The sequence below is a fragment of the Equus przewalskii genome, chromosome X (genome assembly GCF_037783145.1).
Source record: "Equus przewalskii isolate Varuska chromosome X, EquPr2, whole genome shotgun sequence".
Classification (NCBI taxonomy): domain Eukaryota; kingdom Metazoa; phylum Chordata; class Mammalia; order Perissodactyla; family Equidae; genus Equus; species Equus przewalskii.
In genome coordinates, this window is record NC_091863.1 from 24,540,390 (window position 1) to 24,561,799 (window position 21,410).

Sequence of the window (21,410 nt, forward strand, 5' to 3'; positions counted from 1 at the left end):
CTTTTTTGTGGGGAGACATGGGTTAGAGTCCCTTTTGTTGTTGAATTTGAGAGGTATTTGTTGAATTGTCTTTGGCCCATTTTTTTTTTTAAAGATTTTATTTTTTTCCTTTTTCTCCCCAAAGCCCCCCGGTACATAGTTGTATATTCTTCATTGTGGGTCCATCTAGTTGTGGCATGTGGGATGCTGCCTCAGCGTGGTTTGATGAGCAGTGCCATGTCTGCGCCCAGGACCCGAACCAACCAAACACTGGGCCGCCTGCAGCGGAGCGCCCGAACTTAACCACTCAGTCACGGGGCCAGCCCCGTCTTTGGCCCATTTTTAAAGCCCAGTTATATTTGCACAGTGATGTCATATCTGTTCCTCAAATAACTTTTTGTAGCTAAAAGACCACTGTATAAAGAGAGCAATTGTGGTGTTCCGCAGCTTTGCAGTAACGTATAGTTACTTGTTGGTTAGAAGCTATGAATAATAGAATGTATCAGCATATGCAGCATCTAGTTTATGCATCCTGAATACTAACAGCAAGAGGGGCGGTCATTTATAATTCAGTTAACTGAACTGGGGACAGGGAGGTAGGCAACAGATAAAAAACGTTGTGCTCCCTACAATTCATGTCACCTGACTTTTTGGTTTGGGCTGACTCTGTAGACGGAGTTTACATTAGTAATCTATATGAATGAAACGGCAGAACCAAAAAGCTTATTTTGGAATTCCTAATGGTTTGTGCTGATACTTTTTTTACCCTCGTGATCTTTTTCTTTTTTTAAGATCGGCACTTGTGCTAACATCTGTTGCCAATCTTTTTTTTTTTCTTCCTTCTCCCCAAAGCCCCCCAGGACATAGTTGTATATTTTAGTTGGGGGTCCTTCTAGTTGTGGCATGTGTAATGCTAGCTTAGCATGGCCTGATGAGCGGTGCCATGTCCGTGCCCAGGATCCGAACTGGTGAAACCCTGGGCTGCCAAAGTGGAGCACGCCAACTTAACCACTCGGCCATGGGGCTGGTCCCCCTCATGATCTTTGTATAACAGCTTTATTGAGATATAATTCAGATATCACATGATTCGCCCTTTTAAAGTATATAATTCAATGGTTTTAGTATATTCACAGAGTCGTGCAACCATCACTACAATCTCACTTTCGAACATTTTCATCACCCCATCGCCCCAACCCTAGACAAGTACTGATCTACTCTTTGTCTCTAGATTGCCTATTCTGAACATTTTATATAAACAGAATCATGCAATATGTGGTCTTTTATGACTGGCTTCTTTCATTTTGCGTAAAGTTTTCAAGGTTCATCCATGTTGTAGCAGAATTTCATTCAGTTTCATGGCCAAAACAATATTCCATTGTGTGGATATTCTACATTTTGTTTATCCATTCATCAATCGATGGAATTTGGCTAATACTTTTTTAACACTTAAAAAATTAATGAGTTTCTGGGTTGGCCCAGTGGTGCAGCAGTTAAGTGCACATGTTCCGCTTTGGCGGCCCGGTATTCGCCGGTTCAGATCCCGGGTGTGGACATGGCACTGCTTGGCACGCCATGCTGAGGTAGGTGTCCCACACATAAAGTAGAGGAAGGTGGGCACAGATATTAGCTCAGGGCCAGTCTTCCTCAGCAAAAAGAGAAGGATTGGCAGCAGATGTTAGCTCAGGGCTAATCTTCCTCAAAAAAAAAAATTAATGAGTTTAATATTTACAATCAGTAAGAATCTTCCTATATGTCCTCATATTGAGCCTCATAGTACTTCATTTAGGTAGATGTTATTAGCGTCACCACCATTTTATAGGTGAAGAAATGGAGGCTCAGAAAGCCTAACTAATTTCCCTAAGATCACATAGCAACTCAGAACTAGAACTCACAGTCAAACCCAGTTCATCTGACTCCAAATTGTATGTTTCCTTCCTTATTGCCACAGCACACCCCGCCCTCAGTCCCTTGGTGATTTTGTTGTAAAGAAAAATTACTTTGTAGTTAGCATCTTTGCTAACTATTTGTTGTTTTTGCTTGATTTAATATACTGTTAGATATGGGAAATGGACTTGAAAATAACTTTTTTTTTTTTTTTGAGGAAGATTAGCCCTGAGCTAACATCTGCAGCCAATCCTCCTCTTTTTGCTGAGGAAGGCTGGCCCTAAGCTAACATCTGTGCCCATCTCCCTCTATTTTATATATGGGACGCCTGCCACAGCATGGCTTGATAAGTGATGTGTAGGTCCACACCTGGGATCCGAACCGGCGAACCCCGGGCTGCCGAAGCAGAACATGCAAGGTTAACCACTGCGCCACTGGGCCACCCAGAAAATAACTTTTAATGTGGCCTCTCCCAATAACTTTGTGGATAAGATGGGAATGTATATACTGAGGTGGTAACATACCTCAGTAGCTTAGCAACAGATAGAAGAGTTATCCGAGAAGCAAACCACTCAATGCATTGATGTCCACCTGTGGGGACGGGGCCCAGGGTGTGCTGGAGGGCTGGCTGCTTTTCCCTGTCACATGAGAAACGTCTGTAATGACCTAGATAAAAATATGTTTGTATTAGAAGACCTAGTTTATGATATTTGTAGAAACCCCAAAGTTGAAATTTTTGAATTTTATCCATCTGGTAGGGTCACGCATAGAGAATACACTCAATAAAAACTTTTTATAGTGATAACATATATTGTCTCTCGGATTCCTTTTTTCCCTAGGGTTCTGTAGCTATAGCTGGTGCTGTTATTCGCTGGCTAAGAGACAATCTAGGAATTATACAGACCTCAGAGGAAATTGGTGAGTATGTTCTAACAAAAGGTTAGAATCTCAATAAGGAAAATTTTTAATATTTTACTTTTACAATCTGTTAATACTTGTGCTTTGCCCCATATGTGTCATTAAATTATATGGATCCCTATTACGAGTTTGATTTATACATAAAAGACTATTTTGTGAAGACTTATAAAACAACAAATGGACATGATTAGTGGTGGATTAATAAACTGACAAGGTAGGGCATAAAAATTACCCAACTGTAAAATTGAACACCAAAGATTGCCAGAATCTGCAGGTGAAGTAGTCCAGTTAAATTTAGCGGATGACAAAGAGCTTTAACTCTTAGAGTGAGCATTAAAATGCCAGTACCTAATCTATACAATGAAAACTAAAAGACCTTCTTGAAAGAAATCGACGACGACATAAAGAGATGGAAAGACATTCCATGCACATGGATTGGAAGAATAAACATAGTTAAAATGTCCATACTACCTAAAGCAATCTACAGATTCAACGCTATCACAATCAGAATTCCAATGTCATTCTTTACAGAAATCGAACAAAGAATCCAAAAATTCATATGGGGCAACAAAAGACCCCGAATTGCTAAAGCAATCCTGAGAAAGAAGAACAAAGCTCGAGGCATCACAATCCCTGACTTCAAAGCATACTACAAAGCTACAGTAATCAAAACAGCATGGTACTGGTACAAAAGCAGATGCACAGATCAATGGAACAGAATTGAAAGCCCAGAAATAAAACCACACATCTATGGACAGCTAATGTTTGACAAAGGAGCTGAGGGCCTACAATGGAGGAAAGAAAGTCTCTTCAACAAATAGTGCTGGGAAAACTGGACAGCCACATGTAAAAGGATGAAAATCAACCATTCTTTTTCACCATTTACTAAAATAAACTCAAAATGGGTCAAAGACCTAAAGATTAGGCCTTAAACAATAAGTCTTCTAGAAGAGAATATCAGCCACACACTCTTTGACAATCAGCTTCAAAAGAATCTTTTCAGACGCCATAACCCCTCACATGAAGGAAACAATAGAAAGAATAAACAAATGGGACTTCATCAGGCTAAAGAGCTTCTTCAAGGCAAGGGAAAACAGGATTGAAACAAAAAAACAGCCCACTAATTGGGAAAAAATATTCACAAGTTATTTATCCAACAAAGGATTAATCTCCATAATATACAAAGAGCTCACACAACTCAACAATAAAAAATCAAATAACCCAATTACAAAATGGGCAGGGGACATGAACAGACATTTCTCCAAAGAAGATATACGGATGGCCAATAGACACATGAAAAGATGCTCATCATCACTAATCATCAGGGAAATGCAAATCAAAACTACACTAAGATATCACCTTACACCTGTTAGAATGGCAAAAATATCCAAAACCAAGAGTGACAAATGTTGGAGAGGCTGTGGAGAAAAGGGAACCCTCATACACTGTTGGTGGGAATGCAAACTGGTGCAGCCACTATGGAAAACAGTATGGAGATTCCTCAAAAAGTTAAGAATAGAAATAGCTTATGACCCAGCCATCCCACTACTGGGTATATATCCTAAGAACCTGAAATCAGCAATTCCAGAAGTTCCATGCACCCCTATCTTCATTGCAGCATTATTCACAATAGCCAAGTCATGGAACCAACCTAAATGCCCAGCAACTGATGATTGGATAAAGAAGTTGTGGTATATATATACAATGGAATACCACTCAGCCATAAAAAAGGACAAGGTTGTCCCATTCACAACAACATGGATAGACCTTGAGAGTATTGTGTTGAGTGAAATAAGCCAGACAGAGAAGGATGAACTCTGTATGACTCCACTCATAGGTGGTAGTTCACATATGGACAAAGAGAACTGATTGGTGGTTGCCAGGGGAAAGGGGGTCGGGGGAGGGCACTAGGGGTGAAGTGGTGTACCTACAACATGACTAATAATAATGTACAACTGTAATTTCACAAGGATGTTAACTTTTACAACCTTAATAAAAAAAAAATGCCGGTACCTATAATTTAAGTACTAATCTGGCTATTTTCAGTCTATGGATAATTATTTTGAACTCACCTACCTGCTCTGTCATTGACTTGCTTAATTTTGCCTGAAGGTGAGACAATCAGAAACACATTTCTGATCAGGGGCACACCGGAGGCCACTTCTTCGTCTCCTAGTCAGCTACCTTAAAAATTGTGGAAATGAGCTAAAATACCTTAAAACTAATCCGGTTCCTCTATTTTGGGGGCTGGGTTTCATTTTAGTGGGGGTGTTCAATGTGGGGAAATTTGTTTTGGTTGCTCGTGGCATTCTGCTGTCATTAGGAACAGTTTGCTGTACTAATGAACAAGAAACCAAAAGCCCCATCCTAATTGTTTTAAACAGATGTGTTTGTTAACTAAAGTAAGTAGGAGATATTAGAGTGATTTTTGTTTATGTTTTTGTTTAATATTAGAAAAACTTGCTAAAGAAGTTGGTACTTCTTATGGCTGCTATTTCGTCCCAGCATTTTCAGGGTTATATGCGCCTTATTGGGAGCCCAGTGCAAGAGGGTAAGAATTGAAAATGAGGTATGCTTTTGTGGGTTCTGATTTATTCACTAAATTAGCTGATAACATTAGTTAATAGTTTCCTATCTATTTTCAAATGATTTTAAAGTGTTGAGGAAACCTTTTCCATTTGGAGAGTATAATTTCAGAACTTTTAAACTCCAAGAAGTTATAAATAATCTGACAATAAGCCCCCATATTCATATTCATGAATTTATATCCATATTCATATTAGTATTGTTATCTTTTATCTTCAAGGCATCTGCAAGTTATGTATCAAAGGGACATCGTCGAGCTGAATACTGATTTGGTTTTATATTATTGTCATGTATTCAGATGGATCGTGAACTTTTTCCTATGTGGATGCAGAATTGTGGACTCGAAGGACTTTCCAAGCTACTTAATGTTTATTCCAGTTTGGGGGGTTTTTAATGTCCTTTTTTCTTCTGCACTTTTCTGTCTACAAATTCAGTCTTTCCATGTTCAGGACATTTCAGATTGATGACTCGTTTTTTCCACTCTAATCTTAAAATCTTTGTGTATGTCTTTAGGATCATCTGTGGGCTCACACAGTTCACCAATAAATGCCATATTGCTTTTGCCGCATTAGAAGCTGTCTGTTTCCAAACCCGAGAGGTAATAAATAGAGGCCTGTTTTCTTGTACTTGATCCTTTTATCACTCTTAAACAAATTATATACTAATGCCGGAAATTTATGAAGTACTTTGTCGAAAGTTAAGCCTGCCTAAACACTAATCTAATAAATGTAAGTGTTGGTTCTTTGTCCGGCTGTCATTACCTTCTAAGTTCCCATTATCTGCCAGGCGCTGGGCATTTTACAGTCGAGGGCTGGGATGCTGAATGGTACATATTAGACAAAGGGAATAGCACAAACAGGCATCAAGGCAGGAAACCAGGGTGCAAAACAGAGTGGTTTGGCTTGGCTCGATATAACGGTGAGTGCAGCGGTGTCGTGAGAGAAAATGTTGGTTGTGACCAGATCAACGAGGGCCTGGAAGCCCAGAATAAGAAGTCTAAATTTTATTCTGTAGGCTTTGGGAAGGTCTTGAGGGTTTTTAAGTAGAAGATTGCCATTTTGAGAGATGTTACTGTGAAGTCGTTTCATTATGTTCATTGCGTTGGTTTGTTTAAGATTTTGGATGCCATGAACCGCGACTGTGGGATTCCACTCAGTCATTTGCAGGTAGATGGAGGAATGACCAACAACAAGATTCTTATGCAGCTCCAAGCTGACATTCTGTACATCCCAGTAGGTTAGTGAGCCTTCTTTCCTTTAAACTCCCAGAGTAACATTTCCCTCAGCAGAACTGCTTTTTTAGGCATCGGTAACTGCAAAGACGTTGACGTGGCTCTCTCCCCTCAGTGAAGCCCTCGATGCCTGAAACAACGGCTCTGGGAGCTGCCATGGCTGCAGGCGCTGCAGAAGGCGTCGGCGTCTGGAGTCTCGAACCCGAGGATTTGTCAGCTGTCACAATGGAACGGTTTGAACCCCAGATCAATGCTGAGGGTACATTTAAAGAATGAAACTTTTAACGGCATACCGTGGAAAGCACCTTAGTGAGAGAGCGTTGGCCTTTCTGTTGATTCCTAAGTTAGGAAACTAAGTAAATAGCCAATGCTGCTGTTTCAGATTTGGCTCCTCAGCGTGTTGGGCTACACTCAATGAGTGTAAATGAGAGAAATCCTTATAAAAACACCTCCTAAAATCTCTTTTTTTTCCCCCTGCGCTTCTATTGTTTACAGTCCTTTCATGTAGAAGGAGAACACTGCCACGCTATCAGTTTTGGCTTGTTAGCACAGCCGTTTTTAAAAGCGAGAACAGAGATATAGCAGCCACCAACCCCTAATGTCTACACTGGATCATCTTTGGTTCCAATGGTCTGGTTTTAGAACATGATTACCTGGGCTAAGGGACATTCTGGTAACTTGAAAGCATAGCAGAGCTAGCCTGACAAAAGCAGCAACAATTTCAGTAAATGAGCATTAAATGATCTATTCACTGTCCTAACAAACTAAGCTAAGCTGCAAGCTCTGACCGACACCTTTATTAAAATACAGTGATGCAGCTCTTAAATTGAAATAAATGTGAGTACAAAAGCAAGGTTTTTTATATACTGAATTTAGTTTTATAACTTTTTTTTTTTTTGAGGAAGATTAGCCCTGAGCTAACATCTGCTGCCAATCCTCCTTTTTTTGCTGAGGAAGACTAGCCCTGAGCTAACGTCCGTGCCCACCTTCCTCTACTTTATATGTGGGATGCTACCACAGCATGGCATGCCAAGCGGTGCCACGTCCACACCCAGGATCCGGACCAGTGAACCCTGGGCCGCTGAAGCAGAACGTGGGCCCCGCTGCGCCACCAGGCTGGCCCCTGGTTTTATAACTTTTAAAAAACCTATGTATAAAATAGCATCAAAGTGGATTTTGAGCTATTGGGAAATAAGCTTTCAAATTCATTTTTGTTTAATTTTCTGGAAGACTATGCCAGCACTTCTTAATTGTATTCGTTCTTTTCCATATATAAGAAAGTAGATCGTAATGCTAGTAATTTTATAGTCAGACAGTGTACCATGTACCCTGATGTAGAAATGTGTTTCAAAATCTGATATTCTGTCTCTAAGTAATGTTTAACTTTTGCAATATTAGATAAAATATGAAGTTCAAGAATTTTTCTACTTCTGAAAAGAACTGCTTTTTAATAAGCAAATAATGTTCAGAGCAAGTATATGGTCTCAAGACACGAATCCCTCTCTTAGAGCAAGGAACTTGTGTGCAAAAAGTTAAGGATTAGTTTTCTGATTAGAGCCACCCGTGCCATTTTTAGGCCTTAGCCCAGAGTTAATCAATTGTGTCAGTTGTCCTTCCCTTCACCAACCCCTCTTGTCTCCCCACAACACACACACACACACAACAAAGAGAGAACAGATCAAATGGGATTCCCCTTTCTAATTCGTCACCACTCATTTGTAAATGGCCTGGTCTTAGCAGGTAGCCCTCTCCCAATCTCCCTTCACCCTGTAGACCCAGCTGAATTTCCCCTCCAACTTCCAAGCAAGCGTCTCTTCCGGTCACTGGCACTCCCTAGCAACCATACTCTCCCAAATATGAATCCTGGTAAAGTCCCATGTCAGTTTATACGTGTAACAATTAGTCAAGAATGCTGAGTGAACGTAAGTGTGGTCCTTAGAACATCTCAGTAAACCACCTTTCATATGTGTGTTTTTCCTACCTTCTATTTCTAGAAAGTGAAATTCGTTATTCTACGTGGAAGAAAGCTGTGATGAAGTCAATGGGTTGGGTTACAACTCAGTCTTCGGAAAGTGGTAAAAATGTTTTTAATATTATTGCCACTTTTTCTTAGTATGTTCAATATCTTATTTGAATATCTGGCCATTTATACTTAGCAAGGCTGCTCTGAAGAAAAGCATTTTCATATGTCCGAAGTTTCTAACATTTTAAAAACACTTTAAAGTTCTATACATAAAATGTAAATTATCAGGTTGATATACATCCTTAACTCTGTCCTACTATATCTTTTCTTATTAGTTTATTCCTGGTACTTCAATTGATAACTTAGTTTTCTAAAAGTGAAATTATTTCTAGTTTCTTCTTAATGAAAAAAAATCAACTATAGTCTTTTTTTTCTCTTAATATCTTACTTTACCTTTTTGGGGGGCTGTCTTCATGACCTGAACCAGCTGAAAGCTGTATTAATTTCAGGATATATTGCGCCACTTCCTAGGCTGATTCCAAGTTCTTAGTGGGTGTATATTATGGGAATTCACTGGAATCAGAAAGGAAGAAATATATCCAACACAGTAGAGTGTCATAATAGATTTGGAAATGCTCTTGGCAAAAAACAAAGGACTATTGTTTTCACTCACTTAGGTAGGAAGGTATTCAGCTTAAGTAAACCATTTAGTTGTAAGCAGTCTTAAGCTGTCTTTAATATGCTTTTGATATTCAAACAGCCTTAAACATGCCTTTAATATGGCATAATATTTTAATTCTTTGCTAAATGCAAGATATGGAACATAATGGATGGAACAATGGCCAGGAATGTATTGAAGCATATGCTTTAATGGAGAAGAGTTTATAAATGAAAGGTAACCTGCCTTCCAACCCCAAAGTGAGTATAGAACCACTTTTAATGTATCTGGCTCTTAGGAGAAGCTTCTGGAATCATCCACTACCATAGATCACTGTGATCTGTATTTTCAGTCCTGGATGTTCCTATTTGAAGCTTTTGTTTTTTCTCCTAAATAAGCTTAATATCCTTTTTCTTTAATCTTTTGTTCTGAGACTCAACTTCCTTTCCAAGATGGTGGCAAAGCTTTTCATGCTAAGGCTGTTTGCAATTTTGAGACCGTTTATAATTAAATTTCTCAATCATTTTTCTACCACAGTGCTAGTTTCTGTACAAGATATAACAGATGTGTGCCACCTCATCTAGTGGTTGTATTTTTTTAACTCTAGGATGTTAATTTTTTTTTATTGCAGTAATGTTGGTTTATAACATTATATAAATTTCAGATGTACGTCATATTTCAGTTTCTTTTTAGATTATATCATGTTCACCACTCAAAGACTAATTTCAATTGGATGTTAATTTTGAATACACTTCTTATTTAAAGAATGTTAAATATTCTAGATATATAGTTTTCAATTCAAGAAAAGCATAGGGGTTGGCCAGCCCCGTGGCTGAGTGGTTAAGTTCACGCACTCTGCTGTGGCAGCCCAGGGTTTCACTGGTTTAGATCCTGGGCGTGGACATAGCACCGCTCATCAAGCCATGCTGAGGCGATGTCCCATATAGCACAACCAGAAGGACCTACAGCTAGAGTATACGGCTATGTACTGGGGGGCTTTGGGGAGAAGAAAAAAAACGAAAGCGTAAATATAAGAAATATTCTTTAAAGAAAGAGATTCCAAGAGAATCCAGGTTAGAAAATAATCAAAGAAGCATGTTCTCAGGCAATTTTTGTAAGTGTAGGTTAACACAATTTAGCTTTTAAGTTACAGTAATATTAATTCTCGGGTGCATTTTCTTATACACCAATTTCTATTTAAAAAAGAAAATGAATCCAATAGGGTGTGAAATGCATTTTCAGTAGACTATAATTCTTCTCTGATAGCCAAAGGATCCATAATTTGAACTTTGGGGGAATTGGATTGCTCATTTAGCATCTTTTGGGGAACAATCAAGAAAGCTAAAGTCAGTAGCCTCCCAAAAAGTTCTCTCTTTGGCTTCGCCAGTGTAAGGCTTATGTTGGTCTATATGCACAATAGTAGTACCCCTTTATCTGCAGGGGACACGTTCCAAGACCCCTGATGGATTCCTGAAACCGCGGATAGTACTGAACCTTATATATACTATGTTTTTTCCTATATTTACATACCTATGATAAAGTTTAATTTATCAATTAGGCACAGTAAGAGATTAACAGTAGTAACAATAAAATTGAACAATTAAAATGTACTATAATAAAAGTTATATGCATGTCGTCTCTCTCTCAAAATATCTTATTGCACTGTATTCATCCTTCTTCTAACGATGTGAGATGGCACAGTGCCTGCATGATGAGCTCAAGTGAAGTGAAGTGAATGACATAGGCGTTGTGAGGTAGCATTATTTTGGGACCGCGGTTCACCGCGGGTAACTGAAACCACAGAAAGCAAAACCGCGGATAAGGGGAGACTACTGTATGTTCTTGGCTACTCGTAGCGTGCTATCTGTATTGTTTGTTCATTGTCGTAAGCCTTCAATATTGATTATAGTTTTGATTTGAAATAATAACTCTTTGCTAGCTTTTATGAATATACTATTTTTATAACTTAATTTGTTTTGCTGTCATGTGATTCTTAACACAAATATTGTAATTATGTGTCTCTCTTTTGGTTTGCTTGACTGGAATTCCCTTCTACTTGGATGACCACAGGTGACCCTAGTATCTTCTGTAGTCTACCCTTGGGCTTTTTTATAGTGAGTAGCATGGTAATGTTAATCGGAGCAAGGTACATCTCAGGTCAGTTACTCTTTAAATTAGACGATTTTATTAGTTAGCATTAATATATTTGTGTGTAACTCAGCAGAAAGTTTTCCATGTTTTTCGTTCTTCCTATGCTAAGGAACCTGGAAAATCCGTTAAATGTCTAGTTGGTTAGACCAGTTAATCTTTGGGGGCAGTCAGAATGAGGGACTGTGGCTCTGCTTAACCTCTTTCAATTTGCAGTAGATGATGAGGATTTGAGGGGCTCCGTTCTGCCCTCAGCAGCAAAAGTGCACGCGCTACTGTTAATGCTCAAATGGAAGGACTTTCTGAGTGACAGATGAAACTTAAAGTCTAATTTTTGACCATGATCAAATTGGCTTTCAAGCGTACATAAGCTGTTTCTCATACTTATGAAAATTTGCTACGCAAGTCTTAATCTTTCAATTCTAGTAAGAGTGTTGGCCAGAGTATGTTAGCAGAGTTTCTGTAAAACTCTAAAACTAGGGGAAATACATAGTCACTTTTATTTTAATTAAAAGAATACATTTTGCGAACTCATGTTTTTAAAATTGCTTAAATAAATTGGGGTTGAAACTAAAACTGAATTATTATTTATGAGTAAAATTGCTCAGCATATTATGAAATACATTGCATAACCTGTGTTATGTGTTAACTTAAGTGTAATAATCATTTTTGGAAGCCATTCTTGATGATAGCTCACTTTTTCTCCAAGTTAATGGCTTAAATGGAAGTGACTTAGTCCATATGTTGCCAAGAAAGTGAAACATTTTTAAAATCTTCATAATTAGGGAAAGAGTTTAATTATTTCTCTCAATTAATTAGATGGATGGCCTGGGTTTTACGTGTAAAATGTAAACTTTATTGATATGGCAGAAGATCTGTTTGTAAAAATCTGACAAGCCTTAATTTAGCTTGGCATCATCGTTTAGCTATATGTACATACATACATATATATATATATGTATATATGGAATGAAAATTATTTACATCAGCAAAACATTAGATTATCTTTTAATTAGTGATAAAATATAGGTTACTTGCATGAGAATTTAAAACTATGTTTCCTTCTTTTGTATTCTTCAATGCAGGATAAATGTTTCAGTCTTCTGCTTCCGTAATAACAATACCTTATGTTGGCATTAGTGCTTTACATCCTACAAAGGGCTTCTGTATACATAAATCTATACAGAATTAGCAGATGACTATTTTCTGTCTGCTTCTCAAGAATGTTTGTTGAAGGAGCCCTTATATTCCCCTGAAGAATTGTAACTTTAATTTATAAAGAAACTTATATGCTATTTTAGGAGAAGTTCTATTATTCTGTTATTATCCTGAGGGGGTTGTTTTTGGCTGCATAATGATGGTCTGGAAAAGGAAAGAAAAAAACATGGCAGCTGAATGTTTTCATGGATTCTTTTTTCCCTCTGTTTCCACTTTGGTACCATGACAGGATGAAAAAGCCTGTTCTCTATGAAAATTGAGACATGTAGCATATCTCTACACTAAAGGATACATTAAGTGTCCAAATGCCTAAGCTTCCAAAATGGATGATTGCCATCTTTAGGTTCTCTCTTGGTAACATATGCTGAGATTGGAGAACAGTGGGAATTGCTTGCCTTGGTAAACAATTAGCAATAGTGTTAATATTTGCTAATTTTGGAATTGGTCCAGTTATATTTCTTGCATTTTGACTGTGAAGCAGTATTTAGAGACCATATGGAATTTCTAGCTCAGTAAATGACTAGTAGTCTTCATTGCTTTAATTCCTGAATTTCATGTATGTTGCTATTGACATATGGTTTTTGTTCCCCATTTTAGGTATCCCGTAAATAATACCAACTCATGGATTCCAAAGATGCGACCTCTTTATCTAATGAGAGAATCCAGTGGTTGTCTCTAAATGTGATGACACTATTCATAGACTCTGATTTTATTTATAAGCCACTTGCTGCATGACCCTCCAAGTAGACCCGTGGCTTGAAATAAAGAAAATGCAGCAGAAAGAATGTTATAGAAACATTTGGTGTGTTTTTTAACATCAACAGTTAAGATTGGACCAGCCACCTTTGGGGCTGACCCCTTTTTTGCCATCACTTCCTGCCCCATTCCCTCTAAGATCTAAGAATTCAGATCCTGTCCATTGGAATCTTTCGTCGAACAAATTCAGACGCTCGTGGGCCAGGATGTCATTCTCTGCACTACACACACTTGATTAAAGGTTTCTTACTAACTGGCTAAAAATGAGCAACTTTTTGTTTGTTTCTTTTTAACAGACGGCCAAGAGTCCTCTTTTCTGCCTATTAGGGAGACCACAGCATCCTCACTGACTGTTTAAATGGAAACCTCTATTAAATTCTTAAAATGGAAATTTAGTGCTCTCATAGCTTAGATATTTTTCTGAAAAGTACTTGCTAGAGCTGAAACTCCTTGGACATTTTCCATGGTCTCACTAATTACGCCGAACTGCCGTCTGGATCTTATGGGGAAGGACACTTTGACCTTTTTTTTCCATCTCTCCTTTTTATATATTTTGCATTGCATGTCTAACATGCATGCCTATATACTTTATATATTGAGGGTAGCCCATTTATAAATTAAGAGTACATTTACATGGTCTCGCTAACGACACTGAACTTCTGTCTGGATCTTATAGGGAAGAACATTTCTTTTTTTTCTTTTCATCTCTCCTTTTTATATTTCTTACTTTGTATGTATGACATACATGCCTATATATTTTCTATACTGAGGGTAGCCCATTTATAAATTAAGAGCACATTGTATTCAGCAAGTTATAATGGGGCTGGTCTTAAGTGGACCACTATATGTATAAATATTTTGGAGAAAACACTGTATACATTTTTGGGCAACGGTTATGCATATTATTTACAAGGAGAAACTTTTTCTTAAAGAGCCAACATTTAAAATTTAAGTAAATGTTCTATGTCAATAAAAGAAAATGTACTTTATTGTGACTTCAACTGTATTTTTTATATCTTACCTTTTTATTTGTTTTAGCTGGGTATATGCTGAGAAAGAAAAAGAAAACAACTGTGGAATACTGTAGTAAATATTGCTTTAAACACAAGCACTAGTCCGTATAAAGTTATTTTCCTTTGACATAATTTTAGATTTATTTGGGATCCTTTTGGAGGGTGTCGAAAAAGCTTAAAAACTTAAGTCGAAAAAAACCTTAGAAATAAAGCCAAGAATCTCTTTTTATCTAAATACTTTATCAGTTGTGGATAAGCAATTATTCTATGTGGGATGACAGAGAATTATTTCTGCTTACTGTCATTACAACTGAAAAAAGGTTTACTATTAGAAATGGCTCCCAATGAAACCAAGAATTTCTCAAAATATTTAGTATTACGTATTATAAAAACTTACCTAATCTAGCTGCATAATGTCAATTTCAAAAATATTTTTAATTTCTGTTTACTATGAATAAAATACTGCCCCCCAATTATTTTCTTCAGTCAGAACTGAAAATGGGAAAATATTTATATATTAGTATAAAAGGTTTTATTTTGTTTTGGATTAATGGTAGCTTGCATTTGCAGTTCTATTTGTCCTGTTTCTATATTATTGAATCTGCTGGGTTTTATTGATGCAGCTGCCACTTTAGTGACATAAATATTATAGAAAGGTATCATGAAGTTATTACGTTGTGGCAAGGGTACTTTTTAACATAATTATATTTCTACAAAGATAGGTTGAATTAACTGTGAATAATGTGAAAATCACTGTTCAGATAATTTTAAGGTTACACTCATTTTCTACAAATTGCAATATTTATAAATGTTTGAAATTGTACACATTGATATTTAATGATAAATGTACTTAAAATAAATTGACCCCTCATTCTTACTTGCATTTCTCACTTAGAGACTAGAGCTTAGATCAAAGTTAAATTGAGAAAGCTATTTCAGGAAACGTGGAGCTCCCCTGCTAGCACTTGATCAGGCGCATTCTGAAGAATTAGCCAGCAGCTGAAGAAATCGTTTCTGAATGATGAGCACCTTAATCGTTCTGTTAGAAAAGACTACACTGTGCCATCTCAGCATCCAGGAAATGCCCTGGTGAGTTGAGCAGCCGTTATCAGGAGGGTCTCACGTGGCTAACCATGACCTTCTGCTGGTTTCTCTCCGCCTTGATTAGTCGGTGGAGTCAAGTACCCCGCTGTTCTCTCAACTTGCTAGCCAACACCTCAATCTTTTCTTCTCCAGCTAATCAGTAAAATACGTAATGCGTCTTTGCTTCTATAATGATATCTTAGAGTTTTTTCGTGTATTTCTTTTGAAGTGCCCAAAGCTCAGTTCTTTCATTGATGGGTGTTTTGTATCATTTGGGAAGGAAGAATGATAGCTATTTAGGAGAAACCACCAAACGAAAGCTGTCATAACATAGGAACTAGCAGCACTGACAGTAGAACAGGTAGTATTCACCTCATAGTGTCTACCTAATAGTGAATAGAAGTACCAAAAGTACAAAAATTGCTATTTTTTACAGCTTTAATGAGGTATAATTGATATACAGAAAACTGCACATATTTAATATATAGAATTTGATGAGTTTGGACATAGGCACACACCCATGACACCATCACCGTCATCAAGGTAATAAACATATCCATCACCTCCAAAAGCTTCCTTGTGCCCCTTTGCTTTTTTCTTGTGGTAAGAATGCTTCACATGAGATCTACCGCCTTAAATTTTGAAGCGTACGAGACTGTGCTGTTAAATGTAGGCACTACGTTGTACGGCAGATCTCGAGAACTGAGTCATCTTCCGTAACTAACTAAACCCGATGAACAACAGCGCCTGCGCTTCCCCCTCCCCCCAGCCCCTGGGAACCACCAGTCTTCTCTCTGTTTCTGTGAGGTTGACTTTTTTAGATCCCACACATAAGTGAGATCATGCATTATTTGTCTTTCTGTGTCTGGCTTTTTTCACTTAGCATAGTGTCTTCCAGGTCAATGTCGCAAACGGTAGGATTTTCTTCTATTTTAAGGCTGAAAAAACTCATAAGTGTTTCCTGAGATTTCCCTGTTATAAGATTTAGTGAAAATGACCCACTAAATTAAATTTGGGGACTATAAAGATAAATATTCTGAGAAGCAGAAGAAAGGTTAAAAGCAAGTTGCTCAACTAGACCAGTATCTTTATTTGCCAGTTTTCATCCTATTTCAGATAACTGGTTCTAACCTGACAGCATAATAGTTGAGAGGATGACAATATTTTATTTTAAAACGTAGCCTCAGGCCCTTTTTGATTTTCCTGTTGAGTGTTAAAAGTAAGTAGCTGCTTCTATTCTTCATTATTAATCCTGATATTATTTATCTTGTTGGTTGCTTATTGTATGACATTTACAAGTAGATTTCATAAATATCAAATCATTGAAATCATCACCAGAACATCCATCAAAGGGAGACTGGTTAAATAAACTGTGGTACAGCCACACACTAGAAAATGCATAGCTTTAGAAAAGAATGAGGACAGTGTCTAGAAACATGTGGAAACGAACCCAGGATAAGTGAAACAGCAAGGTGCAGAGGAGCGCGTAAGGTGCTACCTTTCTATTTAAAAAAGAGAGGGGCTGGCCTGGTGATGTAGTGGTTAAGTTCCCATGCTCCTCTTTGGCAGCCCAGGGTTTGCAGGTTTGGATCCTGGGCACAGACCTGCACACTGCTCATCAAGCCACGCTGTGGTGGCGTCCCACATACAAAATAGAGGAAGATTGGCACAGATGTTAGTTCAGGGACAATCTTCCTCAAGCAAAAAGAGAAGGTTTGGCAATGGATGTTAGCTTGGGGCCAGTCTTCCTCACCAAAAAATAAATTAAAAAGAGAAAATGTTTGCCTGTGCTGGAAGGACACATAAGAAGCTGTGAATAGGGGCTGGCCCAGTGATGCAGCAGTTCAGTGTGCACATTCTGCTTCAGCGGACCAGGGTTCACCAGTTCAGATCCTGGGTGTGGACTTGGCACTGCTTGGGAAGCCATGCTGTGGCAGGCATCCCACATATAAAGTAGAGGAAGATGAGCACGGATGTTAGCCCAGGGCCAGTCTTCATCAGCAAAAAGAGGAGGATTGGCAGCAGATGTTAGCTCAGGGCTAATCTTCCTCAAAAAAAAAAAGCTGTGAATAGTGTTTACTTACTGGGACAGAAAGCAGTGAAAGGCAGGTGAGAGACAAGTGAGAAAAAACTTTTCTCTATATGTATATTTGAACCATGTTAACTGTTAGTATGTATAATATTGAGCCATGTTAATGTATTAACTATTTACGAAACTAATTTTAAATTTTCAAACTTAAATTCAGAGGTCATTGTGCATGAATGTTCATGGCAGCAATATTCATAATAGCCAAAAAGAGGAAACAACCCAAATTTCTATCAGTTGATGAATGGATAAACAAAAGGTGGTATAGCCATATAGTGGAATATTATGTAGGCGAAAAAGGAACGAAGTACTGATCCATGCCACAACATGGATGAGCCTTGAAAAGTATGCAAAGTGAAAAAAGCCAGACACAAAAAGCCACATATTGTATGAGTCCATTTATGTGAAATGTCCAGAATAGACAAATCCATAGAGACGGAAAATAGATTAGTGGTTGCCAGAGTCTGCGGGGAGAGGGAAAATAGGAAATGACTGCTTATGGGTACAGGGTTTCTTTTGGGGTGATGAAAATGTTTTGGAATTAGATAGTGGTGAGGGTTGCACAACTTTGTGAATATACTAAAAACCACGGAATTTTACACTTATTTAAAGGGGTGCATTTATGATACATGAATTACATCAATAAAAATGTAATTTAGACGTCATAAGTTAGTGACCCACAGGCCAAATTCAGCCCACGAGCTTGTTTAGAACAACAAAACTATTTTCAATTTGTGTTTCTGTAAAATAAACATGTGACCAGCCCCTGATGGCATGGGAGCTTGTAATCCTTGAAATGAGCCCTCTGAAAGAAAGGAATTTTATTTACTCCCTGAAAAATGGAGGTTGGTAAATTTAACTCCTTTTTATTCCACTTTAACTGTTTCTCAAGCATTTAATATTGGAAATAAGAAAGGTGTTTTAGTCACTAACACATAAAAAATTATGGTAAAACAAGCTATGGCCTTCCATTCGTCTTCCCAGGGGTTTTCGCGGTCTGTCCAATAGAATATACCGGTATTATCAGATGCAGCTAACTCGCTTCCCTCAAAGACTTGATAAGTGAGGAGGCAGTCTTCTGAAAGTATTAACCAAAATATAGTACCATAATTAGCAGTAACTTGACTTTCCCCAAAGTGGAACCTTTCCACTATGCCATTGCTTAATTTTCTTAAAGGTTTAATTCCATCTGTTCCACATCCTCTTTCTCCCCAAACTCAATTTAAACCTTCAGCCTTTAATTAATTTACCACCACATCTTTTTCTTCACTACAGAGCTTATAGGAGGAAACAATAGGTCTGTTTGAAATCTACTCCTTCAGTTAGTGGTGAATCTAATTCAAATGGCAGTACTGTGTGCGAGCTCACACTCTACATCACTGGTCTCAGCAACCCAGGGAGCTCTTTTTAAAACAAGCATTCCTGTCCATTTTCTTATTTTGATCAAATTGTTTGGAAATAAGAGTAATAAGTGCTCTTAGAAAAATTGGAAAATAAAAGAGGTTAAAAAAAAGAGTGGAAAATCATTCCTAGTCCTAAAATAATGCCTGTAGTGATTTTGATTTTTTTTCCCAAACTTAAAGGGAGTATCCTCATAGATCTTGAATGTTCATAGACTACATAAAAATTTTAACATGCAGGGCCGGCCCTGTGGCACAGCGGTTAAGTTCACACGTTCCGCTTCTCAACGGCCCAGGGTTTGCCAGTTCGGATCCTGGGTGTGGACGTGGCACCGCTTGGCACACCATGCTGTGGTAGGCGTCCCACATATAAAGTGGAGGAAGATGGGCACGGATGTTAGCTCAGGGCCAGTCCCTCAGCAAAAAGAGGAGGATTGGCAGCAGATGTTAGCTCAGGGCTAATCTTCCTCAAAAAAAATTTTTTTTAACATGCAAAACAATGCAAGCTATCCTGTATGTGGACACACACAGGTGAACTAGAAGTATAGGACTTGCATAGGGATGATGGATACCAGGTTTAGGATGATGGTTACCTCTGGAAGGGACAGGATGGAATCAAGGAAGAAGACCTCACTGGAACCTGAAAAGTTGTGTTTCCTAAAAAATTCAAAGAGCTCAGGCAAGTATAGCAAAATCTTAAGATTTGACACTTCCGAGTGGTGGGTACACATGTATTTACTATATTCTCTACTTTTCTGTATGCTTGAAATGCTTCATAACAAAAAGATAAGGCATATTGCCCTAATTGTATGTATGTAAGTCCATCATTCACTGTCCGTTAGCACAGTTTTGTTATCCTGCCAGCCTTCCCAATTAAAAGGGTTGAAATCTTACTGATCTGGCACAATTATTTCAAGCACCTCGTATAAAGTATCAATATACAGAAGAAATGTGTATTCGAAATTGCGTTCTTGCCTAGCCAATCACTTGTTATGAACTGAATTTAGAAGACTCAAAAAAGAAATACCCATTTGTCTAATTTCCTATATAGTACCTTCCGCAAGTTTTAATAGACAACTGCGCTGCTGTAAGCCCACCACATATGCAGTTACATACTAAGGCTAGGAAATTTCTGGACAGAAAAGGCAACTCTCACTTTAAAGTTCAATGTCAAGGGGAAAAATCGTTGTGATCTTTATACTGGATTTTTAAGTAGGGCACAAGGCCTGTTTTATTGTATTCCAGGTCCTAGTTCATTACAGTTGAAAGAAAGCACTAAATGATAAAAGTGGATGAACATGTGTTTAAAAGACCGCAAAGCCATGGATAAAATAGAATGGTAGGGTGGCAATCGAAATGACCAACACCTGCTCTGGAAGGGAAACCCGGGCTCTGAAATGGAACTCTTGCTAGGTTCACCTGTGCTGAGGGGTTTTCCCATTATGCCTCGGTGTTTCACTTCCCTTTGCTCCACTCAGTGAGCTGTTACTGCTAGTTGTTTTATCTAATAGATTTTAAAGGAAGAGACATAACTAATGATGAAAACAAAATTGTTTAGATTCTTCTATGGCTTTTCAATATTATCTTTATGTATCCATCCCGCAGATTGGGTTAATTCTTTATTTGTTAAATATGTGTGTATGTGTGTATCCTGCAGGGTACACACCCACCCTCCAGCGCACACACACAGACACACACACACACAGAGACAGTACATATTTTTGTTCAGTATAATCACATTTGAGTATAGGAGAGATTATTTTCTATTAAGTGGGTACATTTAGAATAAACAAAAGCAGAGCTGTTCTTTTCTCTATGGGTTATAGACTGGATAATAAAAATTATTGGAGGGAAATTTGTGCCAGGTCTCTAGTGTGACTGTGTGTTCATCAGAGCCACCAGGCGCCCCTCCCCTCCGTCTCAGAGAGGCACATGTGCATGTCAGGCCCGGACAGGGCCATGCCTGTAACACACAGGGCTTCTCACACTGAAGCCTGTTGCTGCTTGTTCCTGTTTCCTAATTCACCTCAACGACTGTTTGACTAATTGAACTGTACTCACTGGTAACCACGTGGGTCTTCCAAAAAGAAGGCTGCCTGTCAAAACTCAAGAAAGAAAATTCTCACTGCATACTCCTCCCCAGATTCTTGGCTCGAGCCAAGTGACTGTGTAGTTCAAGCCAGGGATTTCTGTCCTGCAACTGGAAGGAGAACTGGTGAAGCTACAAGTGTTAACGTAGGTTTCTTTCATCTGGTGATGGTAGACTGGACTGCAAATTTAATGGTTGTGGGTTTTTTATAGAGTTATATTTTAGACCTGTAATGCCAATATGAAGTCATTATAAATGGACAAATGCTGAACCATTTCTGCTGAAATATCTCAAATTTATAATCACAATTTATTAAGTAATGTGTACCATACAACATTCCCCTATGTTTTCTAAGTCCATCACTTGTAGTCCAAAATGTTTTATCGGCTTGCTACAGG

The 21,410-nt window shown here is 38.1% G+C and overlaps 1 protein-coding gene across 8 annotated transcripts in view; it reads left to right on the plus strand.

The window, feature by feature from the left end:
• The window catches only part of GK (glycerol kinase), a 68,489-nt gene extending 54,159 nt beyond the window's left edge, over positions 1 to 14,330 (plus strand). For 4 of the 8 annotated variants that reach the window (XM_070605675.1, XM_070605671.1, XM_070605672.1 and 1 more), the window contains 8 exons: positions 2,703 to 2,781; positions 5,236 to 5,332; positions 5,881 to 5,965; positions 6,483 to 6,603; positions 6,714 to 6,857; positions 8,593 to 8,673; positions 11,290 to 11,376; positions 13,183 to 14,330. In XM_070605675.1, the coding sequence (XP_070461776.1) occupies positions 2,703 to 2,781; positions 5,236 to 5,332; positions 5,881 to 5,965; positions 6,483 to 6,603; positions 6,714 to 6,857; positions 8,593 to 8,673; positions 11,290 to 11,376; positions 13,183 to 13,193 (705 nt within the window). In that variant the 3' untranslated portion in view covers positions 13,194 to 14,330. The remainder of the gene's footprint in view (positions 1 to 2,702; positions 2,782 to 5,235; positions 5,333 to 5,880; positions 5,966 to 6,482; positions 6,604 to 6,713; positions 6,858 to 8,592; positions 8,674 to 11,289; positions 11,377 to 13,182) is intronic. The other 4 variants (XM_070605677.1, XM_070605679.1, XM_070605674.1 and 1 more) reach the window with 1 other exon arrangement.
• The last annotated feature ends 7,080 nt before the right edge of the window (positions 14,331 to 21,410 follow it).